The 24469-nt window shown below is 46.5% G+C and overlaps 10 protein-coding genes across 10 annotated transcripts; 7 read left to right on the top strand and 3 right to left on the bottom strand.

Annotated features, from left to right (window-relative positions):
- Nucleotides 1-196: 196 nt before the first annotated feature.
- N7483_008498 (transcription factor domain-containing protein) lies at nucleotides 197-2586 on the top strand (the record flags this gene model as incomplete). The annotated part of the gene is made up of 3 exons (XM_057091925.1): nucleotides 197-278; nucleotides 336-390; nucleotides 447-2586. 3 exons carry the CDS (start codon nucleotides 197-199, stop codon nucleotides 2584-2586), a joined length of 2277 nt encoding a protein of 758 aa, XP_056943099.1.
- Nucleotides 2587-2966: 380 nt separating this feature from the next.
- On the top strand, nucleotides 2967-3722 carry N7483_008497 (O-methyltransferase; the record flags this gene model as incomplete). The annotated part of the gene is made up of 2 exons (XM_057091924.1): nucleotides 2967-3444; nucleotides 3523-3722. 2 exons carry the CDS (start codon nucleotides 2967-2969, stop codon nucleotides 3720-3722), a joined length of 678 nt encoding a protein of 225 aa, XP_056943098.1.
- Nucleotides 3723-4339: 617 nt separating this feature from the next.
- N7483_008496 (uncharacterized protein) lies at nucleotides 4340-8543 on the top strand (the record flags this gene model as incomplete). Its single annotated transcript, XM_057091923.1, has 2 exons — nucleotides 4340-4753; nucleotides 4815-8543. 2 exons carry the CDS (start codon nucleotides 4340-4342, stop codon nucleotides 8541-8543), a joined length of 4143 nt encoding a protein of 1380 aa, XP_056943097.1.
- Nucleotides 8544-9358: 815 nt separating this feature from the next.
- On the top strand, nucleotides 9359-10684 carry N7483_008495 (uncharacterized protein; the record flags this gene model as incomplete). The annotated part of the gene is given in 6 exon segments (XM_057091922.1): nucleotides 9359-9621; nucleotides 9735-9893; nucleotides 9944-10074; nucleotides 10125-10222; nucleotides 10233-10469; nucleotides 10547-10684. 6 exon segments carry the CDS (start codon nucleotides 9359-9361, stop codon nucleotides 10682-10684), a joined length of 1026 nt encoding a protein of 341 aa, XP_056943096.1.
- Nucleotides 10685-10687: 3 nt separating this feature from the next.
- Nucleotides 10688-11042, top strand: N7483_008494 (SRSF protein kinase 3; the record flags this gene model as incomplete). The annotated part of the gene is made up of 2 exons (XM_057091921.1): nucleotides 10688-10787; nucleotides 10867-11042. 2 exons carry the CDS (start codon nucleotides 10688-10690, stop codon nucleotides 11040-11042), a joined length of 276 nt encoding a protein of 91 aa, XP_056943095.1.
- A 321-nt stretch (nucleotides 11043-11363) lies between these two features.
- N7483_008493 (endonuclease/exonuclease/phosphatase family protein) lies at nucleotides 11364-12368 on the bottom strand (the record flags this gene model as incomplete). Its single annotated transcript, XM_057091920.1, has 1 exon — nucleotides 11364-12368. The coding sequence occupies one exon, from the start codon at nucleotides 12366-12368 to the stop codon at nucleotides 11364-11366; it is 1005 nt and encodes a 334-aa protein (XP_056943094.1).
- A 1926-nt stretch (nucleotides 12369-14294) lies between these two features.
- Nucleotides 14295-14816, bottom strand: N7483_008492 (DUF1993 domain-containing protein; the record flags this gene model as incomplete). Its single annotated transcript, XM_057091919.1, has 1 exon — nucleotides 14295-14816. One exon carries the CDS (start codon nucleotides 14814-14816, stop codon nucleotides 14295-14297), a length of 522 nt encoding a protein of 173 aa, XP_056943093.1.
- A 2052-nt stretch (nucleotides 14817-16868) lies between these two features.
- N7483_008491 (YoaK family protein) lies at nucleotides 16869-17887 on the top strand (the record flags this gene model as incomplete). Its single annotated transcript, XM_057091918.1, has 2 exons — nucleotides 16869-17202; nucleotides 17253-17887. Coding segments are annotated over 2 exons (969 nt in total), but the record flags the coding sequence as incomplete, so codon positions are not given.
- Nucleotides 17888-18745: 858 nt separating this feature from the next.
- On the top strand, nucleotides 18746-19444 carry N7483_008490 (putative lactoylglutathione lyase (Glo1); the record flags this gene model as incomplete). The annotated part of the gene is made up of 1 exon (XM_057091917.1): nucleotides 18746-19444. One exon carries the CDS (start codon nucleotides 18746-18748, stop codon nucleotides 19442-19444), a length of 699 nt encoding a protein of 232 aa, XP_056943091.1.
- Nucleotides 19445-19640: 196 nt separating this feature from the next.
- N7483_008489 (CCCH zinc finger and RRM domain protein) lies at nucleotides 19641-21907 on the bottom strand (the record flags this gene model as incomplete). Its single annotated transcript, XM_057091916.1, has 4 exons — nucleotides 19641-19970; nucleotides 20031-21586; nucleotides 21643-21761; nucleotides 21843-21907. 4 exons carry the CDS (start codon nucleotides 21905-21907, stop codon nucleotides 19641-19643), a joined length of 2070 nt encoding a protein of 689 aa, XP_056943090.1.
- Nucleotides 21908-24469: the final 2562 nt, after the last annotated feature.

Genomic DNA, 24469 nt, shown 5'->3' with positions numbered 1-24469 from the left:
ATCCAACTGAATTTTCTATATTAGAATAATTTAAAACATCTAACTGAAGAATTAAGTGATATAGAAAATAACCGGAGTCATTGAGACAATCGTCTGCAGGTAATACTAAAAATGGTAGATCATCGGAGTTCATTTGTAACTCCCCGACTGACATCACCTTCTTCCCGTTCGGTACAACCTCACCCGTCATGAAGCCATGAACAACAAAACTTATCAGTGTCAGCGATGCTCTAGATCCTTTGCTCGACTAGAGCATCTTCAACGTCATGATCGATCACGTAAGATGTTCCTTCCGTAGTCCAATGAGTGCTTTTCACCACTAACCCCCGACTTAGATACCAAGGAGAAGCCGTATGTTTGCGTGAAATGCCCTAAGGCGTTCACGCGCAAGTACGTTGCGGGATTCGAAACATACTGTATTCCAAACATCTCTAATTTCAATCCAGAGACTTACTTGCGCGCCATGAGCGGCTAGCCCATCAGGCAGGGACAAGTCCCGCTGCTAGTAGTCACCAAACAGTATCACCATCCCCGGCCCATCCAACCGTAGATGGCCTAGGCACATTAGCCTCGGTCGTGACAGATCATGCGCATTCAATCCATCAGTCACCATCCCTGCGCCATGGCCAGTACTCGGCCACTATGCCTGTACATCGTGGGTCCATGGTTGGCTCGCAGCTGTCTCACCCGGGAAATTCTCCAGCAGGGCCAACCACGCCCCTTCAGGGATCTGACTTTGCATACCCAATGAGTGGTATTCCCACCGGTATCTATGAAGGGAATGATTTCACGTCTTTCTTAGATAGTGTTCCTTTACCAAGCCACCCATTCTCCCCAGCCTTCCAGCCACTTCCTTTATTTCCTCCCTTACAATTTTCTCCTGGCCCAGAGTATGAGCAAACATCCGATAGGGAACCAACGACAGAGCCGGCCTCAACACCATCAAGCTCTGTTCTTCCACGCCATGGAGCACAACTACCATCTCTCCAGCCAGAAGGATATCAATCTCCAGCCGTCAAAGCAAGGCAACCTACAGGATTCATTCCAGTAACAGCGCAATGCCGAGAAAAGATCCTTCATGGCTTAGCCGAATATTCAAATGTTGTCCCAAATCCGACTCTCCCTTCGCGGCATGCTTTATCACGATGTCTTACAGGTTATATGATGGGATATCATGATCACTACCCGGTTGTGCATAGACCGACTTTTGATGTTGATTCTATATCCCTCCACCATTTTCTTTCCATGGCTGCCCTAGGTGCGCGCTATTGCCGTGAGCCAGATACTAGCATGTGGCTCTATCAGATTGCGAAGCCTGTTACTTTGGAACATGTTCGACGGACGTTCCAGTCAGGCTCATTGCCAGAAGCAGATGCGACAAATAGCGTTGATATGCTTGAAACTATCCAATCATTGCTTTTCTTGATATCCGTTTCTTCATGGTTTCTAAACAACCCACCATACTGGGAGGCGCTATCTATTCGAAGTACAATGGGAGCACTTCTGAGGAAAGGAGGTCTCAATCAATTGCCCGAACAAGACGGATCCTGGGAGAGCTGGATCTTTCGCGAGCGAGTCAAACGCACAAATTTGATTGTGTTCTGCTTCTTCAACATCCACACCATTGTATTCGATATACCGCCTGTTATTCTTACAGAGGAACTCAGCCTGGACTTGCCATGCACTGAGAAAGAATGGCAGGCATCTGGACCCGACGCATGGCAGGCGGCTCGTAGCCAAAGTCCTGGAGAGCCGAAGTTTCAAGATGCCCTCTCTGCGCTTTTCAACCCTAACGGCGAGGTGGGGCGCTTCTCTTCACTCGGAGGCTATGTCTTGATACATGCCTTGCTTCAGGATATCTGGATTATGACAAAAGCCAGTCGCCTCACTTTATCCCGCAGCAACCGCGCCAACTTGGCGATAGCACCGGCACCAGAACTCAACGCCTTTGAGCAGGCACTGGAGCGGTGGTGTCAATGCTGGGAGCGTAATCAGGAGTCATCCATTGACCCATTGAGCCCTCACGGGCCAGTCTCCTTCACATCAGCGGCTTTACTCCGGCTAGCGTATATTCGACTCAGTGCCGATTGTGGTTCAGCACGGCAGCTTCAATCCTGGGATCCGGTTCAAATAGCGAAGAGTCTTAAAGACAATCTATCTGTACAACGTGGCGATCGTCTGACTCGAGCAGCACTCCACTGTGCCCACGCACTTAGCACACCCGTTAAACTGGGGATCGGCTATGTGGCGCATTCGCAAGTTGCACTCTGGTCAAATCAGCATGCGCTGTGCTCGCTTGAATGTGCCGTGGTATTAGCTAAATGGCTAGAAGCGGTGACAGGGCCAAATCCAGGCTCGGCCTTAACGGAGCAAGAGACCCGATTGCGGGACTTTGTGATTGAAATGGTGATGGAGGTGCAGCATGGCGTTTCGAGGGAGTGGCTCTTAGCCACTAATACCAGGCTTAGTGCTGCAGTGACCCGCCTTTGGGCGCGCCTTTTCACAGCGGATTATATTTGGGAAATGGTTAATTTGATTGGAAGGTCATTGAGTAGTTATGCGGAGTTGCTAGAACAAGCCGGATAGTGGAGACTTGGCTTGTGCGGGGAATGTTTAGATCAGATAATAATGAAGCTAGGATGAAACTACTAGTCCTCGATAGTCATATAAGACAGAAATTATTACGTTAAGTCAACTATAATGAGTACTAAGAGAGTTCGTGGAGGAGTAGAGGAAATACGGCACATCTATCAGATCACAATTCCGACCGGCAATTCTGATGCCGAGAGATCCATGCCATCGTCATAGTTCATCTGGAAGTCGTTCTGACTCACTGACCCACGCCATATCCACGGAGTGGACTATTGTATTTAACCGAATCCATATTTCCACCATATCGATAGCAAGTATATCAAGGTTCCGATTCACTTCATCCAAATTCTCAATCAACCCAACATCCATTCATTATGGCGCCTCGAAGCCCCCTCACAGCATCCCCGCAACTCCTATCATTTCTGCAGGAGCTTCATTCCCAATCCCTCAACCAGGAATCAAAGATAGAATGGAAGTCTCTACCTGGTCAAACGACCGATGAATTCGACGATATCATGCGCGACAAGTTCATCGCACTCGATCAAGACAAGTGTGAACTGATCTATCAGCTGCTCCGCAGTATCAACGCCACGACAATCGTTGAAGCTGGCACAAGCTTTGGCGTGAGTACAATCTATCTTGCTCTTGCTGCAGCTCAGAATGCCACTCGCGATGGTAGTTCCAAGGCTCGGGTTATTGGTACGGAGAAGGAGCCCTCGAAGGCAGCGGTAGCACAGAAGAACTGGGATAAGGCTGGAGAGGAGATTCATGGTGTGATTGATCTGCGAATTGGAGATCTTCGTGAGACGCTTGCACAGGGTCTTGGTACAGTCGATTTTTTGCATCTGGATAGTGAGTTTCCTTCATCCATCTCTGTTGTCTTTTTAGGATACTCGATATACGAAGTCAGGACTAATCATCTCATTCTAGTTTGGACACCACTAGCCCTGCCGGCTCTGAAGCTCGTGGAACCGCATTTTCGACCTGGTGCTATGATTATTGCGGATAATACAATCAAGGCTGCTGCTGGATATGCTGAGCTGTTTGCGTATGTTGATGCGCCGGATAGTCGGTTCCGGAGAATTACTATGCCGTATGCTGGAGGTCTGGAGATGATTGTGTATCAGTGAGAATCTGCCAAGGTCTAACCAAGGCTGTCATATCATAGTTCTTTACTATCTATATCTATGTTTGATTTATGAGTGAATGAATCTTGGAAATTCTCGATCTTTGCGTCTACTCAAGTGCTAGTATCCGACATGCTATACTATATCAGCTTTTTGAGCATGCAACTGCCTCGTAGTGGAGAGGAAGCCATATTGGTGCCCTCCAAGACTGAATGAAAATTATTCATCTCAACTTGGCACAAAGCTGAATCTCAAAGCTGAATCTACAATGCAGATTGTGCATCTTGCCGCTGCGTACTCTGCATAACTGAACATCATGCTATTGAGCACCCACTGATACTGTGAAAGAAATGAATTTTGAAGTATTAATAACACAGATTAAATAGTTAGTCAGTCCTATTGAATTAATATTATAGGACTTAGCGATCGCAGAAAGAACATGGAGCGTATATGTACTCCGTATATCATCATCGGTGCCTTAGGCCACCAATGATCGGCGTTCGCGTGTAACTCCTTAGTGCTCCAGATGGAGGCTCCCTCTTCCCCCCAACTCATCCCGACAAACACATACATATTCGACCACAATTCCAGCGCACCGTGGGTCTTTGGCTCTCGACAAGATGTCTGGTCAAGATATTTCGCCTGGATCGGTGATTACCTTGACCGACGGACGACAGGCCACCGTACGCTTCATCGGCAGCACACACTTCGCAGTTGGAGACTGGATCGGCGTGGAATTGACAGAAGCGACTGGAAAGAATGATGGTGCGGTTCAAGGAGAGCGATACTTCGATTGTGAGGCAGGGTTTGGCATGTTCATCCGGCCGACAGCCATCGGCGCGGTTCTACAACAAGCTCCGCGGGAGAGTAAACAAACGACCCGACCCGGTACCAATACGTCCACCGGCAGGGTCTCAGTCTCTGCGGGCTCGAAGAAACCAGCAGGAATACCGCCCAGTGCTTTAAAAAGACAAAGCATCAATGCGTCCACTCCTACGCCGGCTCCGAGGGGGGCTCAAAGGTCATCTCTGAGAGTATGTATTGGTCCTCATTGATACATCGCGCAAGTACTTATGAATATGTGTAATGTGACAGTCTCCCACAAAGTCTCCGACAAAACATCTATCTTCAGCGGCTCCTCCCCGTGCTTCGATCAGCGGTGCTTCGCGTACTTCTGTTGTGGCTTCAAACCGGCCTCGCCCAGCACCTACCACCCGACCCTCGGTCGGACCATCCACAACCCAGACAGCAGCACCAAGAGCATCACGTCCGTCTATATCCGGCTCCACACGGTCATCGCGACCAGGTTCCCAAAGCAATGTGTCCACTACTGGCCCTGCCTTGTCAAAACGTCCTTCCTTACGCCAAGCAGCCCCTACCAAGGCATCGGATGAGACAGGGGTGAGCGGACCTTCGGAAGAGCCAACAGATAACGAATCTATGGCTGCTGATGATGGTTCGCCAGACATGGGCGCGGGATCTGCACCGTCGGCCAAGCCACCTAGACAATCTATGGCTGCGACCCGCTCTGCGGCCTCTCGCCCTGGAGCTCCAGGATCTACAGCCCAACGGCAGAGCTCTGCTGTCTCCCGAGAACTGGAAGAACTTAACACCAAGCTCCGCGTGATGGAGAAAAAGCGAACTGAAGACCGCGAAAAAATGAAGGTTCTCGAACAACTCCAGTCTGAGCGTGATAAGTTTGAGTCTATCATTCAGAAGCTGCAGTCGAAATATCAGCCCCAGCAAATGGAGATCACTGACTTGCGCAAGAAGCTTAAAGAAAGCGAGGCTCGTTTGGAGGAAGTCGAACGAGTGCAGGCTGAGCATGAGTCGCTTATGGAAATGGCTGCGCTTGATCGAGAGATGGCGGAAGAAACCGCGGAGGCATTCAGACACGAATGTGATGCGCTCCGGTCTAAGATGGAGGAACTTAACTTGGAGGTGGAGGTTCTCCGAGAGGAGAACGAGGAGTTTGCTCAAGTGACAAGCCCCGAAGAGCGATCCAGCCATGGGTGGCTACAAATGGAAAAGACAAATGAACGACTTCGCGAGGCACTCATTCGACTTCGTGATATGACACAGCAGCAAGAGTCTGATCTGAAGTCTCAGATCAAGGAATTGGAACAAGACCTCGAGGAATACTCTGCAGTGAAGTCCGATTTCGAAGCTACCAAGGAAAGATTATTGGTCGCAGAGACTAATGTGGATGATCTCAAACAACAATTGGAGACTGCGCTGGGCGCAGAAGAAATGATAGAAGAACTCGCCGATAAGAACATGCGGTACCAAGAAGAAATCAATGAGCTCAAAGCGGCCATCGAAGATTTGGAAGCCTTAAGGGAGATCAGCGATGAGCTGGAATATACCCACATCGAGACTGAGAAACAACTCCAGGAAGAGATTGATTATCGCGAGGGCGTGTTCACTGAGCAATCCCGGAAGATTGTTCAGCAAGATGAGGTTATTGAGGACCTTGAATATACACTATCTCGCTTCAGAGAGTTGGTGACAAATCTTCAATCTGATTTGGAAGACATGCGAGCATCCCAGCAGATCTCAGAGGTGGAAGCTACTAACCTCACAACCCGATCACGGGCTATGATGGACCTCAACATGAAGCTCCAAGCCTCCGTATCAAAGGCACAAACCAAGTCTATCGATGTGGAACTTAACCGCATGGAATCCGAAGAGGCTGCGCAGCATCTCTCAATTGTCAAGCTTTATCTACCAGAGTACTTCGACGGGGAACGGAACGCTGTTCTGGCGCTGCTGCGATTCAAGCGTGTCAGCTTTAAGTCTGTTGTTATGAACAGCACTATTCGCGAGCGTATTGCTGAGCAGTCAGCAATTTCTAGCCACGAAGAGATTTTTAATGCCTTGGAAGTTTCTGAGCACCTCTTGTGGATCTCCAGCGTTTGTGACCGATTCGTCAGCTACATTAACGCTTGCACGCCAGATCAATTCGAAGGTATGAAGGCTGCTTTATTTGAGATGGAACCAGTTGAACGCACTCTCAATTTTTGGATTGAAAGCTTAAAAAAGAATGAGGTCAATATGAAGAAGTTTGCGGTGGAATTGCAGAGATCGATCGCGCTTCTGGCACATCTGGCAGAAACCCTTCTACCACCCAGCCCAGAGACCTTTGCGGGTGAATTGACCATGCGAGCAAATCTATCTCAGTCATACCTCGATCATGCAGCGACAGCCATCGCTCGACTGAAGTCTCTCATCCAGTCTAAACTACCAACTCCGGAACAAAAGAATGAAGCGGAGGAGGGCAGTGAAGGCAATGAGGCTAACGACCCTACTGAGAGTGATGACAGCATGGAAGAAAGAGCTTTTGCTTTTAAGCAGCTCGATGCCTTTGTTTCTCACTCCCGCGGTTACAAGGTAGCCATGGGCAAGATATATCGGGCCCTCGAAGATTTGCGCTCGAGATCCCTTGCACTTTCAAAGCAGGCCGATGAGCCATTTAAGCAGACCGAGGCTTTCACTCGCGAGCTCTCAGAACTTTCCCGTAGGCTCGGGGGAGCTGTTTTGAGTCTGACTAGTGACGAAGGTCGTGTCGAACCTTACACCCTCAAAGAGATGCTGGATAGCATGTCGCAAGCTTGCGCAGAGTTTACCCAAGGATCAGAAAGCCCCGCAGAAAGTAATGATCCGTTCTCTTTACTTCTGAATAAACTGCGTGCGCTGGCTGGCCAGATGGACGAGCTCGATTCGATCTCCACTGATCTTTCTCGTACTAGCGAGTTTGAGAGGGGCACATTCCCCTGGATCGCGCGAGCAGACGAACTCAAGTCCAACAAGACCATTTCGCCTGATGCTGATGAAGAGATTCGTCGTCTGAAGAACGAGGTCCACGAAGTTTCCACTGCTCTTGGTGTCAAGGACAATACGATCGAGGAGCAGGGCATCAAGATTGAACTTCTGGAATCTCGAATGAAGGAGGCGAGTAAGAAGGCGTCCATGGTCAAGGATCTGGAAGTGAAGATTGAAGAGGCCCAGAATAATGGAATGGAGCTGGAGAAGACTGTTGAGCAACAGAAGAGAGAACTCCAAACCGCCGAGGCAGAGCGGGATGAATACAAGACTCGCCTGGAACGCATGAAGCGTGTTTCCGGTACTGCAGGCGTCAAGACCACAGGCGATGGTCTCGTTATCGACAACGAAGCTTCTCTCGCTGCTATGCATGAGAATGAGACTCTGCGTGCTGAGGTTGAGAGCCTTCAATCAGCTGTTCGTTTCTTGCGCGAAGAAAACCGCCGCGCCAATCGCATGGACCCGTACTCTATCCAGCAGTCGACTGACATGTACTCCTGGCTTGACGCTCCTCTCACCCGGGCGGACCCTACAGTGGAGCAAGAGAAGATTCAACGCACTGCCCTGGAAAGCCGGGATGTCTTTACTCATCTGCTTAAATTGACTAAGGATTCACGTGTTTCTGACCTGAAGTCCACAATGATCCCATCGACAACCGATGATGGTAGCTCCGCCAATCGTACCACATGGCGCCCTGCCAAGTCTCGGCTCCGGTACCAGGTGCTCCAACAGCGCGAGCACTACGAGCACTGGGCCGAATGGCGCGATGAGATTGTCAACCACGAGCGTGAACAGGACCGTCTCGCAGCCGCTAAGCGCGAGCGTGCTTTACGTGATCGTATGCCGAAACATGCTCACAAAGCTTCTGTCGAGTTCCCTCAGGGTCTTGGACATGGCATGATGGGTCGTGCATGGCAAATTCTTGGTATGCAGAATCACCGCAAGGGTGGCTCCATTAGTGGGCCTGCTCCAGACGGCGTGGAAATTGTACCTATAGAGTGATTCATACTTTTTGGTTGATCTGGACTTGTACAATACCTGTGGTGCCTTTTCTCTTGTTGATATTCCCATTGCATACTCATACTCAGGTGCATATCCTTATGCCTTGGTCAAGATACCCTCCATGCACATCATTTCGATTCTTATTTGCTTCTTTGTGTTCAATGCATCAATTTTCAATGGAACTTTGTGATTTACATCCTGAATAGTGTTCGAACGCTGCAAGCGTAGAAGAAGTGCACTTAACAACTTAATTCGGCAGGGGGTTTTCGAGTTTCCTCACTGCCTGGAAGAATACACAGATGGTCAGAATCCGCCCATAGTTCATCCCTAGACTAGTTGTCTATATCCAACTAAATAGCAGCTAGCCTTCCCTTCCAGATAATCCCGTAGGTACTTACATACAAAGAGGGTTAGGTCACCAGTTGTCGCTACATACTACTAACTGAGTATTCAAGTAACTATGTGAACATCGCTGCCTGAGAAGACGTGAACATACCTGCACATGTGCAGGTATAGTACTGCATGGGTGCTTACAAGTTAATGTGAATAGGATGCTTTCTGGGCAAGCACTTCAAATATTGAGTACTGACATCTGGAGAAGATACCTTTCCAAAACTCACCGCTACAGTGCGTGCACATGTGAGGACTTGTGTTCAATCGCACCTTTGTAAGTATACAAGGCCCCCGGGGATGGATATTCCGTGGCGATTAGTCATTCCACACCAGTGACTGTTTATGACAGACAGTCGAGCTCAATCTTTTGATATTCCCTCTACTACGTTTGACAGTGAAATTCAAATGGTCTGGATGGCATAATGGTACATCTCCTACGGCTGACCTTGACACAACGGCGTACATTGACCTCTGTTGCCCGAAAATCACTCTGGCAATTTCCACCCAGCCCTGGACCTTCAATTCCCCAACACAAACTTATTGACGAGGAGAAGTTTCCTGGGTATGACTCAGGAGCTTACTATCCAGCAAAACAAGGGGAATTATTAGCGGATAAATTCCAACTAGTTTTGAAAGTCGGCTTTGGAACACAATCAACTGTGTGGTTCGCCCGAGATATCTCAAGGTATACTACATCCAACTCCGAGCCCTGGAGTCATAATTGAACAATTCCAATCACGCTGATTACATATGTCTCTCATACCAGCTGTGTCAAAGTGCTAACAATTATATGATCAGGTTAAAATGGCAAGCTGAAAACATAGTCGCATTGAAAATCATCAACAGTAACGATTCCGACAAAGCCGATTATGCAAAGGAGCTTGAAAGCTACATCAGGCAGAAAAATCCGAAACACCCTGGACATATGATTGTACGAGCATGTCTTGATGAACTCGTGTAACTGGGCCAAATGGGAAGCACAAATGTCTTGTGTACGAACCGCTGAGGGACCCTTTTTGGCTTTTCCAGGATCGTTTCGTTGATCGGGAGATTCCTTTGCCTCTAGCAAAAGCCTACATTTACTCTATTCTTAATGGCCTTGATTATCTTCATTCGGAGTGCGAAGTCGTTCATGCTGGTAAGTACTCATTGTCAATTTTGCCAATATGACGTTTTTTTTTGTTTAAGAAAGATTTAACGAGTTTCTTAGATCTCAATTCATGAGCTTCGAAAACGAGGAAATTTTGACTGACTTTGTTAAACGACGACAGGCAATGGAATTCAAAGTTGATGCAGAGGGGCGGACTGTTTATCTCTGTCATAACAACTTCGGTCCTCTCGTTCCGAAAGATGTTCCCTAAGATAACTGATTTCGGAAATGCACTTAGGCTGGAGAAGCCACCCCCTCGAGACGGAGTAGAGGGTGTGGCTTTGGGAATTAATCCTATTCAACCTAATCATTACCGTGCTCCAAAGATCATTCTTGGCTTTGGCTGGGATTTCAAGGCAGATATTTGGAATTTTGGCGTGATGGTAAGATTTGAATCTACTTCACCAAAATTCATGATTCCCTTTATTTTACTTCATTTAATTGCTGAAAATGTTGCTAGTTATGGAATATGCTAGGGCACAGAGTGCTGTTTCAACAAGTACAAGACGAATATGGTCGATATGACGCGAAAGCACACCTTGCCGAAATGATTGCGCTACTTGGGCCGCCACCCGAAGAATGGCTCTCGAAATCATAGAAGATGGCAGAGTTCGGCTGGCCTGGGCCTGTTAGCGATCATACTGAAATATTATCCCATAGCGCCGAAGAATGTTTCGGTGGCCCTTTCTTTGATGCAGAAGGTGGGTTCGCCGATTTGATGCAGAAGGTGGGTTCGCCGATTTGCCGTGTTCCAGTGTCCAAATACTGACTGTGCTCAAGATAAATTTCTCTGCAAGGGCTTGATTCCAGACCGCAGTCTAGAGGATACAGTCCCATTTATCAAAGAAAAGGAACGAGAGGGATTTTTATCCTTTGTGCGAGAAATGCTCGTTTGGCTTCCGGAGAAGAGGAAGACTGCTCGCGAATTAATGGAACATCCATTCTTCGACGACTAAAAACTTTGAAAGCAATACGGAAATATGAGAACCCAGTCTTAGGCAGATCTACAGAGTGTTTCCATAATCATGACCATGGATTCAAAGCTTTTCCATACTCCTACAGCGGGGAAAACTCCGCTCCAACTATCACTACCACTTGTACCAAAAGATTCGATAATGCATCGGGCATTCAATGAAAAGAAAATCTCCACTTTGATACCTCAGGTGCTCGTAATTGCTTATCATTTTCAACCCGAATATTCGGCATAAGAGGCCCTGCCTGCGAGCCTCAGTAATAATACCCGGTCAGCCTTCCAGCAAAAGTTGCAGGAGCTTGCTTTAAGAAAGATTGAAAGAGCAAAGCAAGCCGTGATGGTCACTCCAGAAGACCTCTTCTGGAGCGTCATCATTTTCGTGTTCCGATTGGACCGAAGTTGAAAGAAGTTGGGGCTCCAAAACTTCGATACTGTGAGGCACCAGTCCCAAAACAGCAACTTTATCGAGTCGGCTTGGTGGGAAGCGCTGCTTTCCATCTACTCCCCATGTAAAACCAGGGTCGTTGTCATGAAGAGCCTTCCAAGCATCAGTTAAACCATTTGCTTCAACAAGGATGGCATCCTCCGGAAGAACTGGATTAAAGTCACCAGCTATTAGTCCACAGCCTGCAGATTGCAGAAAGGAAGTAAGAGTAGATAGCTGCGTGGGTCGATGGGATGGTTTAATCGGTAGTGAGTCCAGATGAACATTGGCCAGACGTATTCGCGTACTTGATTGTCCGAACCCTTGTGGAGGAAGAATAAGATCACAACATAGCGCATCTCGACCAAAGTGGCTTGGATATTTCACGCGCCAGATGAGACCACGAGCAATACTGCGGATTCCAGAGTCTAACCTTAGGGTAAAACGCGTCTTGGATACTAAGGTCATCGTTGAAAATGGTCGGTTGCCCCAAGCTGAGTCATCTGGTTCACTTGAAATCCAGGACTCGCGAATGCGTTCGTCCTCTAAGATGTGTCGCAAGGCTGACTTTGAGACTTCCTGCAGGAAAACAATATCGACTTTAGGATCCCGCGAAGTAATGAAGTTGATTATCTCCTTAGTTCGCTCCGGTTCACGGGACGCTGCTGCGTCGATGTTCCATGTCAGGAGTGTTATATTGGATGTATCTTTTGTGTTGGTTGACTCTGCCGGGTCGCTATCATCCCAGCGAGTGGAGACCCAGCCTTGAACAGGATCATATTGATGCCACAACTGGAACATGGGACTCCCTTCATCGTTAGGCGGAACAGGTGTCCGACTCATCCACGACGCAATGTTTCCTCGAGAGGGTGTGAAGAAGTCCATGTTGTCACACTTTGGTACAAGTGGGTTGTCAAGGCGCTAAAGAGAAATGGAGGTAAATCAAGCCGATCTTGACTTCTCACTGTTGTCAGCCCCACCTTTGGGGCCTTTTTTTCTTTTCCGGGGGGAGATGTAATCACGATCTCGAGAATGACTGCGATAAGGCAGTCACTCCAGTAGAGGTTAAAAGCTGTCAATGAAAAGAAATGAATCGCGTTTTAATGTGTGAAGAAAGAGAGGGAAAGAAAGATAACGGTAGTAGTAAGTGATGGTACCTTCCAAGGTTGTCACCTGACTACTATCACTATATTTAAACTACTACTACTACATAGTACTAGGTACTACTAGTATTCCAAGGTTCAAATTATTGCTCAACTTAAACTTTCACATCTTAATGACTCATGAGAGATAGTTCCATGGTTATTATTTCTCGCTCCTGAATTGCAGAGTTGGGCGAAGATCAGACAGGTGACAGGTCAAACAGTGATCCACTTGTTAGTTGATTCATATGGCAATTTACAATAGGACAGATCCATAGAAACATCACCAGCCCCATAGATTTTGACATTTTTATTTTTTTTCTCTTGTGATATTTGCGGGGGTTGATCATTGCTTTTCAGACATAAAGGTGCTGATATATGATGGATATTTTCAAATACTCTATATATTTCAAGTTTTTTTTTTTACTTTTTCTTTTTATTCAAGATGTCACGTACTTACTAGTAAGGAATCAAACCCAAATGTCTATCTACATTGTCTATCTACATGGTCCTGATAACTTGTATTCATCCAACAAATACTTCTTAGACATTATTAAGCCAAATTTCAATGTACTATCTCAAGTTCAGAAAACTTCAAGACCAAAGAAAGCGCCAGTCATTTGTGGGGCTGTGCGAGTGTCCATACGCCCTTTTGAATATTAGTATGGGTGATTTCAATACTATATTCGGTCACTCCAGATGTCCGAAGATATGATATTATCATTTATATGAACTCAGGAAGACACTCCGAGGCAAATATTTGAATTCATCTAATTTTGATAGGTCAGTCAAAATGCTCACTACTAATATTAAATCCCGAGTGTTAAGATCGTCTGCTTGACTCTGAGGATTGCTTAAACCTCCCTGTTATGGTTCGCCCCTCGGCCTCTTTCAAGTTGATCATTGTTCTAATTTGAAACTCCGAGTCTACGTACTGACATGTTTCACTTGCTAAATGTTCGGCTCCTGAATCTCTTCTCTTTCTCTATCAACTGTTTGAAGTCCCGAGTTACAGCTGGTTCTAGTAACATGAAAACTCCAGGAAATGCAGCAATAAGAGGCTGACAGCTTTAGGCTAGGGAGCTGCCTTACGTTACAATTTGCACATCTGGATGACTTGCTGGCCCAGTTCTTCAGGTCCAAAAATCCTTGCATTTTCTTTTTGTCCAATATTATTTATGCTCAGGTCTTCTCGGATTCCACCTGCACAGCTTGCGATAACTAGTGTAACAATAGCCTTAGAAGCCCAACCCGATTGTCGCTTATCGCGTATGATGACGGCCCAGCCATATAATGCGCGATATACGGAGTAGAAAGTACCTGCTGTGTCTCAATAGGCTGTTTCAATTTTAGCCTTAGCTTGGGTTCGGTTTTCTTATTGGATATTGATGTAGCAATTACAGCCGCGCGACCGCACAGACCCGATATGGGGCCGATGATTCCATTTTCGATCTGTACATGCCTGTCAGTGGCGTTAAACCCTGTCCGTAATATCTACGGTTAAGCTACTCAGTCTACATTTGAAGGATTTCTTTTCCTTTCATCTCAAAAGAAAGGAGGGGAAGTAAAAATTGAGCAATGCAATGCTTTTTTGAATTTATTGTTGATGTTTGTTTCATAACTCATAGTGGTCCATTCTGCCGTTCCTTTTTTCGATAATCCGGATACCTTACTCCTTCTGAGGAAGGTAAGGTCCCATCCAGGCACCGAGGTAATCAATCTTGCCAAGGGGCACGCCCTCCTTTCGCAGGATAGCATAGGCAGTAACAACATGGAAGTAGATGTTAGGGATGGTGAAAGCGTGGGCATAGTTGTCCACACGCATGGGGAAGTTGACACCAGGGCCCATACCAACTTCGACAACCTTCTCGGCGTTGTTATCGATAGCGGCCTTATCGGTACCGTCGACAGCCTTGAGACCCCGCTCAATGAGTGCGTGAGCATCAGCGAATGAGGCAAGCTCCATAACGGACTCTGGGACCGCGGTGTCGGTGGCTCTGGCGACCAGCTTCTCGGCAAGGTTGACGACAAGACAGATCTGGAAGCTCAATGGCTTCATGTCATCGTGAAGGGAGGCAGTGAGGAGGTTGGCACCATTGGCGTGCTCCTCTCCTTTGCGGACGATGTTGGCAAGAGAGGTAAGAGCCTGCTTGACAGGGGCAATAGAGGTGTCGTAGAATGGGATAGACATTTTGTAGGAGAGAATGATACAAGCACTTAAGCAAAGGTACTGGTTCGTGAGGAAGTATGGAGGAGTTCACGCAAAGATGAGCAAGATTTTATAGTTATGGCAACATTTCTACTAGGAACTCAAGTTATTTAAATACCCCTGAATGGATCCGATATTACAGAACATTTAGTTCATATGAATAATCATTAATTGGGGGGAATTGGCGGGGCAGCGAAACAACCTTGGAACCCTTGGAAATGGTTCAAATATGACAATTAGTAATCTGTCATAGAATTCAATGGATGAGTACAGATTGACCTATTGCATTCTTTTACTTCAAAAATGTTCACCTCCCGGCTAAGATCTTCCAATTTTTATTCCAGATGTGGAAGGTTTATTTGAATTTGTAATCAGCTCCAGTATTACCTGGGTTTTCTGGGGTTTCTGGCTTCAATAGTTACACCGCAAATTCCGCAATATCTACGGATACTCCGTAACGGAGTATCCGTCGCACGGTTTCAGATTGACCTGTTGTCCAACTTCTCCTCTCAATTTTGACCCACAACTGCGAAAAACCTTTATCCTTTGATTACGTGGGTCATGAGGATATCCATTCGAGCGGCGTCTATCTTATTCTTCACTATATCAAATGTGCATTCTCTCAATTCAATTGAAAGATTCTCATAATATCTCAACCCAGGATTTGGAACTCTTAGTCAAGTGAAATCCAGCTAGCTCTTCCAAAAATGAGCGACGTATCAATTTCTTCGCCACAACGCTCCCGCTGCATGAACTCAGAACACCTGGGCAGCCTTAGTACTTTTCCCTAGCTCTTACAATGTACATGGCAAGGCTGTTGGTATTATTGAGAATAAGAATGTCAGTTTACATCTGATGTCGTGCGCCGCAATTGCAAGGATGAAACGACAATGTAAGAATTCTCAGCGGATTCCGCCCAGAGGAATGTCTAGGCTCCCGCCGAGCGGAGGAACCTTGGCGTGATTCGTGAACATTGGAACCCTGCCTAGGCGATGTTGAACCAGTTGAACCATAGAGTGTAATAGAGATATTTCCAAGGTTTATTTTGTCGATCATCTTGGACCCATCGATCTAATTGCTCTAGGCGCCAATTAAGAATATGATTCCACTGGACAGTAATGCATCACCAGGTGTGATTGACCCATCGAAACCTTGGAAGTCATGCTATTCGAGTTCACTTGTGGTTTCGATCATCGTCAATATCACAAACTACATTAATTTCAAGTTTGATGAGACAAACAAGTTATATTCGTGGATAAAGATCCTTTCGTCTAATACCAGGGGCTGCTGACCTAGTGGTGATCCGGGATCCCTTCCTCGCTAACTTGAACTTTTTTATTTATTTCCTCACTGTTTTTCTTGTCGCTCTTTCCTCAAAGATTATTAAGAATTTATAATCAAATATTTCATATCAGCATTCGTTTGTGTCACAGGAACATTGACGAGCAATTGTTGAAGAGAAATTCAGATTCGTGGACCGCTGAGGCAATGCACTTGGCGCAACCCAGATCTTTAATTGCATGTGGCGATAAACATGAAGAAGCTTCACTCACAATATGCAAAGCTATATGATAAGAATCTATGTCGTCAGTCTCTTATCTATTCCCTGGAAATGATCTATCTGCCAATGTTGCTAAATAGAAGAACCAAACCCCACTTTCCACATGTGCATGAGCCAGAATGATCTATCATTAGACCCATGTGCTGCATGTTAGCACCCGTTTCGTATTTTGAGCAAGAGACCAGGTGGTTTCCTTGAAATCAATGCAAGCCAAGTCAATCTGCACATGTTTTGGAGACTGGGCATCAGCTATACGAAAAACACGAAGATACCAAGACAATCACGAAACCCATACGTTCGCAGATCCTTGCTAGGCAGTGTTTCAGATATTCTTTCTTTCTGTATCAGAGTCAATCACTACCCAAAAGCTACGAGTATTTATACTGGCCCAAGCTAAGGATTAAGCTCCAAATCCTTCTATGAAACACCAACCGCAGTCGAATACTTTGTTTCATACTATAATCCTATCTCACATGGGCTCTACACCACACACAATGCCCGGCTCTACACGCTCACTCTCATCTGCAACGACAGAGCACAGTCCTGATAGAAATATCAGGTCTATATTGAGTCCAAGTGGCATGCCTGTCGATAACACGCTCCGGGTAACATTTGATATTGAAGGCCCGCGTGATCCGACATCAAAAACAAGTGCAGCCAGCATTCTTACCCGCACAGCACAATACCTGCTCATGGAGCTAGACCCCAAACACGCGGACATCGTTTTAATCATCTGTGGATTCGTCAGCGGCCTAGTTGATGGTTTATCTTTCAACGCATGGGGTAGTTTCTCCAGTATGCAAACAGGTATATCGACCCAGTCAACCATCTCAAAGCTTCAGCTAACAAAATAACAGGAAATACAGTCTTCCTCGCGCTCGGCGTATCCGGTCAGCCCAGATACCCTGCCTACCTCTGGGCAAAATCCCTCATCGCCATCGTCGTCTTCCTACTAAGCAACATTTTCTTCATCCATATATTTCGCGCTTTAAATCCCGTCCGTCGATCATCTCTGATACTCTCCTTCGGACTGCAAACAGCCGCGCTTATCGTTGCCGCGGCCGTAGTCCAGGCAGGAATCGTCGATCCCAGACCAGAGAACCCACGAGCCCCGATCGCATGGATCCAAATTTTTCCCATAACACTGCTAGCATTCCAAGCAGCGGGACAGATATGCGCATCGCGTCTTTTGGCGTTCGACGAGATCCCAACCCTTGTTGTTACTACTCTCCTGTGTGACTTACTGGCGGATACAAAGTTATATACACGGCCTTGGTCTGGGAATCTCAAACGGAATAGGAGAATTGCGTCGTTTCTGGCTTTGTTTTTAGGTGCAATGACTTCTGGGGGACTCTCACGGACCACAGATATGGCGAGTAGCTTGTGGTTTGCTGTTGCTTTGAAGGGGGCTATTACGATCTCGTGGTTTTTCTGGCGAGATCAACGGGGTAATATTCTACCAAAGCATGACTCACTGGCAGCTGAGAGCTCGGTATGACAGGAATTGGTTTGAATATCGCGATCTTAGATAGTATATTATGACTTAGTACTCCTGTCATCTCAAATGTTGTGTATGGATATTTCATGGAGCTTGAAGAACCTCAAATAAAGCTTGCATTTTTATGAGCACTCGAGAGGAAAGAAATGGAAATAAAAGGTCAGCGCGGGGATCGAACCCTTTCATTGTGCAAAATACATAGTCACTGCGAATAGCCTCACTTGATACATCCATCCCCAAACCATAATCCTTGATATCTCAATCAATATTGATTATTTTTGGTTTCTGAAAAGAGGAGTAGAAAGAGCAAGTCTAAAATTTTTCTAAAAAAATATCAAAAATTTTTTAAAAAAAGAATGCCCGTAGCTTCGGTCGAAGCTACTTCCCTGCCCGCCCGCCGGTGTGAGTTCAGCCACTGACCAGGACCCGACATTATCCTGATCAATATTTCTGTCCTTTTTAAGAGTCAGAGACCGCTGACCGCTAGGCCAGCTGGGCTGAGTTGTTACCCTTCTTCCCCTTCACTCAATTATATAGGATTTCTCACCCATCCCCATACACAGACCACATAGGCCTTAAGCATAGCTAATTGGAATTAAATCAGAGTCATTCATTACTAATAAGTGATGCATTCCGAATCCAAGCAGTTCTTTCAATAGTATTTAACATCGAAGTATACATTTACATACCTCAGGGCTAGTATCAACCCTTGAGAGCCAAGTCGCACGCCAATCAATCGAAGCCCCGCAACATATTCAAGTTATCCCATGCAACATCACTTACAAAACACCTAACACAAACACACACAGCAACTTGAAGTTAACGGGATCAATCTGAACATTAACCCCAAAAATGATAAAAAACAATTCCTTCCAATCCCCTCTCCCTCTCTCAAAAGAAGGTCTATTCTCCCCGGGCGGTCCAACACCAACATTCAACCCACCAAATCTAGACACCGCAACAAAGAACTACCACCTAAATCACCTCGCAATACGCATTACAGAACCAGCTCGTTCTCTATACTTCTACATCGATCTCCTAGGCATGCGAGTAATCTTCAGCATGAATGCAGGACCATTCACGATCTATTATCTTGGACACCCACCACCTGAGACAAAAGATGGAGAGGTGGGGAAATGGGCGGGGGAAACGGCAGAGATACCCGTTTTGATGAGGACGAAGGGATTGTTGGAGTTGTACCATGTGCATGGGACTGAGAATGGGATTGGAGAGACTGGGTCAAGTGCAGATTCACAGACAACTGTTTCGAATGGCAATGTTCCTCCTCATTTGGGCTTTGCGCATTTGGGATTCACGGTTCCGGATGTTGTGAGTGCGGTGGAGAGGTTGCGTGGAGCTGGGGTGACGATTTTGAAGGAACCGGGGGTTTGTTCGAGGGAGTCTGTTCCTTTAAGTGAATGGGAAGCTGAGAGGGGGATTGGGAAGGGGGAGTTTCATGCGGATTATGCGTGGTTTTTTGAGAAGTTTGCCATGGTGGCTGATCCGGATGGGTATATGGTTGAGTTGATACCACAGGACATTCAAGCTTAGAATCGAGCTCAGACTTGAACTTGAAGTTCTATGGGTTTTGGTATCTATACTTGTGTCTACAATGGATGAAAAAGGAAGAGATTCAAAGCAGAGAGGGAGAACATCGAAAGGCTCCTGCTCCGAGCAACATGTAGATAAATGTAGCCTATATGCACAGGGTTTCAATGGTACATGAAATTGAATGAAAGAGATATTACTATGCACCCCAGCTATCATCTTCGGCAACATCATAGTCCATATCGCGTGGCGGTTGGAGAGGTGGCGCGTTCACTGCTGGTGCAAGATCTGCTGAATCCATGACAGTATCCTGTTCGTAATCTCCGATGTCGTTCTTCGCCTCCGTTGATGTGGCAGCGGGTAATGTGATCGGTGGGTTAGGAACCCAGGCGAGTTGCACTTCGCCCACAGTGGGAATATTCCAGGGGCTGAACATAAACTTCTCGGCCTGGTATCGTTCCTTGAAGGCCACGACGACAGAGTCGGACTGGCCAGGATTGGGCTCAATGGACTCGTACTCGCCAACACCCTGGATAATCAATTAGTTCGAGTAACTTATTTTTGGGTATAAACAAAAGTTCTAACTTACCATCAAGTGTTGACGCAGGGCTTCATCCTTGTCAGAGTTCAACTCAACACCAGTCACAGCAACTCGTCGAGGTCGGTTGTCTAAACGCAGCACACCACCACGGCCACGAGCGGCGAACCCACCACGACCACGGTAGCCGCCGCGATATGAAGGGTCATAGCCTCCGCGTCCACGGTATCCACCACGCCCGCGGTATCCGCCACGACCCCGGTATCCACCGCGACCAAATTGGCCCGCAGCATCAGCCTGAGCAGGGTCAATGCCAAGGCTTTGCGCCTCTGCCTCCAAAGCGGCCAGCTGCGCGCGTAGCTGCCGAGTCTCCTCGCTCACATTCTCATCATCGATATCTGTGGCAGGTTGACCATCAGTCGCATCAGAGCCATTTCTCGCTGAGACCCCGAGGCGCTCCATCAGACGTGCCTTTTCTTCTTGTTGTTTCTTCATGAGCTCTTCCCTTTGGCGCTCAAGTTCTGCCTTGGCTCTTTCCGTCTCTTGTCGCTTTTGCATTTTCTCTTCGTGCGCCCTCTGGGCTTCTTCTTGCTGTCTCTCGAATTCTTCCTGGTTGAATGCAGGCTGAGATTCCCCATTTGTGTCATTTGACTTGCTCTTAGACCAGTAAACTTTGACGAATCGATTATCAAAGATCACCTTGGGGCTTGACCACGCTTGCTTTGCCTCGGCGAATGATTCAAACTTAACAAGAGCCACTTTCTTGTAGGGTTGTAGTGAGACTTCTGCAATGTTACCAAATTGACCAAAGAACTCGCGCACGGCTTCATCCGAGAATTTTTCGTCTGGAATTTGCTCCACCACGATTGTCGTGTTTGAACGATCTTCGTTGGGGCCAGCAGACGAGAAATCGGACCGGCCACGTCCTCGTCCACTAAACCCGCCGCGTCCACGACCACGGCCACGCTCGCCGCCCCGGAAAGAATCTCCTTCTCTAGCCATGAATCCGGCCGTCCTGGGATCATATTCTTCGCTCTTGCCGCCAGCCTCGCCATGCTTGTATGGACAGGCAGCGCCCAGGTAACAGATACCCTGGGTATCATAGAACGGACAGCGCTGGTTTGCCAGGTTTTCCATGCCAGGCTGGCCAGCCATTCCGGGCATAGGTGGCATTCCGGGCATCTGAGGGAAACCCATCCCCTGCATCGCCATCATAGCAGCCATAGGATCATTCTGATCAAATCCAGGGAACCCAGACATCATTGGGAACCCACCCTGCTGCGGCTGCGGCTGCTGTTGTTGCTGCGGCTGGGCGAATGGCTGGCCACCGTACTGGGCCAGATGGCTTCCCCAGTCACCGCGACCTCCGCCACGACCTCTTCGGGGGGTCTTGAAAGCGCGGTTCTGGAGAGCACCATCATCGCGGTCTTGTTCTCCCTGGAATCCCTCATTGAATGACCGTTTCCGGCTATTGGCATCGCTTCTTGGGCCGGTGGGAGGATTGAATGGTTGGGCAGTTGCAGAGAAGATGTGCTGCGGTTGGGGAGCGGGTGGAGCGTTTCTTGCGGCAATGTATGTAAACAGCTCAGTCACAAAAGATTCGGTATCTGGTTTTCATTAGCGATGGCTACAATTGAAAGGGTAGGTGAGGGTTTCAGCGCACGTTCTCGTAGAAAATCATCCAAGTTTTCTAAGCAGGCTTTTTGGATTTCCTCATCTGGGGCGTCCGTCCTTATGAGCGCGAGGACGTAGTCGGCAAGGACATCGGAATCTGCGTCAGAGCTATAGACAATAGGGACAGAAATTAGCCGGGTTTCTCGAATCAAGGAGCTTTGAAATATCGGGTCTCTCAAAATGACGCACATATCATCCAGCTTCTTTACCACCCATGACTTCACCTCCTCAGCTTCCGAATCGGTGAAATGCATTGCGACGGTGTCTCAATTGTTTTCACGGACTCAGACGAAGCTGAAATCGAAACCTCGGAGAAGAGATAGATCCAAGATGTGGTTAGGTGCAGGGATCCGGGCTCGCGGTCAGGTTCAGGCGACAACAAACAATTGGAGAGATGGTCTTTTTAAATGAATAGTTTCCGGATCTCAGTTCAAATAGGGTATCATAGCAATCACGAAATAGGTCCAGCCATGACAAGGGGGTCGTGGTGGGTACAAAAGCTTTGGGAGCACAGAATTTCTGAAAACGCGAAGGCGCGATGACACGTGACTCCCGAGAAATTCGATAAGGAGCATAAATTATACCACAATAGAGATTGAAATAGATATGATTAAATACGTTTTGTGTCGAATCATACATGCATAGAGTACTCCTAGAGATATGAGATCAATATTTTTTTGGTTGAATATTCTAGTACAAGAAATATTTGAAACAAGAGAACATGACCTACTACAGAGTAGAGATTGTGCTCGTACTATTCACCCAGGGCTGATAGGCGTTGCTGTCAGTTTTCCCACCGCCTGACGGAATACCTGAGTGGCAGAATCATCTCAACTCCTCTATCATCTGTCCAACTGTATAGCAGCTAGCCTTCACCTTTAGCTACCTACCTCTGTAGCTACTGATGTGCATACATCGAGTACCAGGTCACCGGTCACCTATAGATACTACTGACTGAGTCCCTATGTAAATATGGCTTTCCAGAACACACCTGGGCGGGTGTACTAGTACCGTGCGGGCGCTTATAAGTTAGATGATCAGACTATGATGAATCTTTGATGATATAGTGTGGCCATTTAACCGAGCTTCCTACCCAGCCAAGCCCTCAAGTTCTGAGTACATGGATTTCATGTCCCAATTTCGCTGCTACAGTCGCGAAGCGCATATATCGGATCCAAGACTTCTTCTACTTCCAAGGTTACATGGATGCACACCTGGGCATGTGTATTCAAGGTATCTAAAATCTTCCAGATAAGATAAGATTAGTTATGCTTTCAAGCCGAAAATCTGCAGTAATTGATCTGAATTCTAACAACTTGCAACCTTGGAACTGTATGATTCAAATCTTCGCGCTTTAGGCCATAGTGTGGCTATAACGATTGCGCGAGCCCGTCAATCCTGTCTCGGGCCTTTGCACCTTTTAATTTTATTTTATTTTGCTCAAATGTTTCATTTTTTTATATTTTTATATTTTTTTTTCACTTTTTCACTTTTTCACCTTTTCACTTTTTTTTTTTTGTTTCATCTTCCTTAAGTTAACAAAAACATTGGATCCTTCGTTTTATTTCTACCGCCGCGTCAAGTCTGTCTGTTGATAGGAAACATAGTAGTATACGTAGCACATGCAGTATAGGTAGAATATGTAACTTCTTCAAGTTTTAAGTCATTACTAGGTAGTACTACGTATGTAGTTGACCAAAATTGTTGATCACCCCCAGAGCGCCTTCAAGTTTGACATCCGTGGATGACATTGATATTCCTCATGCTGCCAGTGTCTGTTTGTACTCATAAATTGGCGTACTTCGGCGTACTTCCAATGTGACGTGGCTGTCTTACCTCCAGGAATGCCCAAAGTGGAGAAAATGAACACATGTGCAGATGGACACCGTTCTCCACACAAATGTGGACCATAGACCTGTAGAAACAGGATGAACCGAGATTGGTAGAGGAATATTATTTAGAGACATGTGCATACGGATGGGAAAACTATTACATAGTAAAAGGTAAGTTCAATGAGACAGAAAACGTCAGCTTTTCTACTGCGGATATCCGCCTTGGCACCGGGACCCCAGGTGCCAACTGCCGCCAACTGCCCAGTACCTAGCCTAGGTGCCAGGTGGATATGATATCCGTATCAATTTGGTAAGAAAACACAAAAAAACGTGCCCATACGCCACGAGATTACCATATCCTATGGTAATATATCTATAATGGTTCCACGGTTAAGTTAACTCAATGAACTTTAGGTAGTAGGCAAGCTTCCAACCTTAAAAGGTTATTTCAATCAAGTTATAATAATAAGGTAGAACTACACATGTAGTACTACAATGATTATAGAGTAATTATCTCACAACTATCTCGTAACCGTTAAATTTCTTACAAGCACTAAAATTTCTGACAGACTACAATGTCTAATGCAGTAGGCGGTCGCCAATGGGATGTATCAACAGGTCTGGTTTTCTCATTCTGATAATTACGCACATAAATTCTGCCTGGAGATCACCTGATCGGTCATGTGATCCATTCTGATTCGACCAATCAGAGCTCTCCATTGAATACTGGTTTGAACTAACCCAATTGGGCTAGTTCTGCACCCGTGTTCTATCAATTTCATTACTAATTAGTAAATCCGGATCAGTGACTCAGTTGTACATCGCACAAGACATGGGTACCTTGACCTTTTTTGGAAAATAGTTAAATAAAACATATAGTAAATCAACAGTCAATTTATTATTGGTTGAAAAATTAAAACCCTGCTATAAATCTTTGGATACAAATCTCAGACTAAAGACGTAGATCATCACCTAGAGAGGATT

This window comes from Penicillium malachiteum (assembly GCF_028827825.1).
Source record: "Penicillium malachiteum strain IBT 17515 chromosome Unknown utg000004l:1.0-4883003.0:1.0-4884900.0, whole genome shotgun sequence".
In the NCBI taxonomy this organism is placed as follows: domain Eukaryota; kingdom Fungi; phylum Ascomycota; class Eurotiomycetes; order Eurotiales; family Aspergillaceae; genus Penicillium; species Penicillium malachiteum.
The sequence above is the reverse complement of the archived record's forward strand: the minus strand, read 5'-3'. Positions and strand labels throughout refer to the sequence as shown.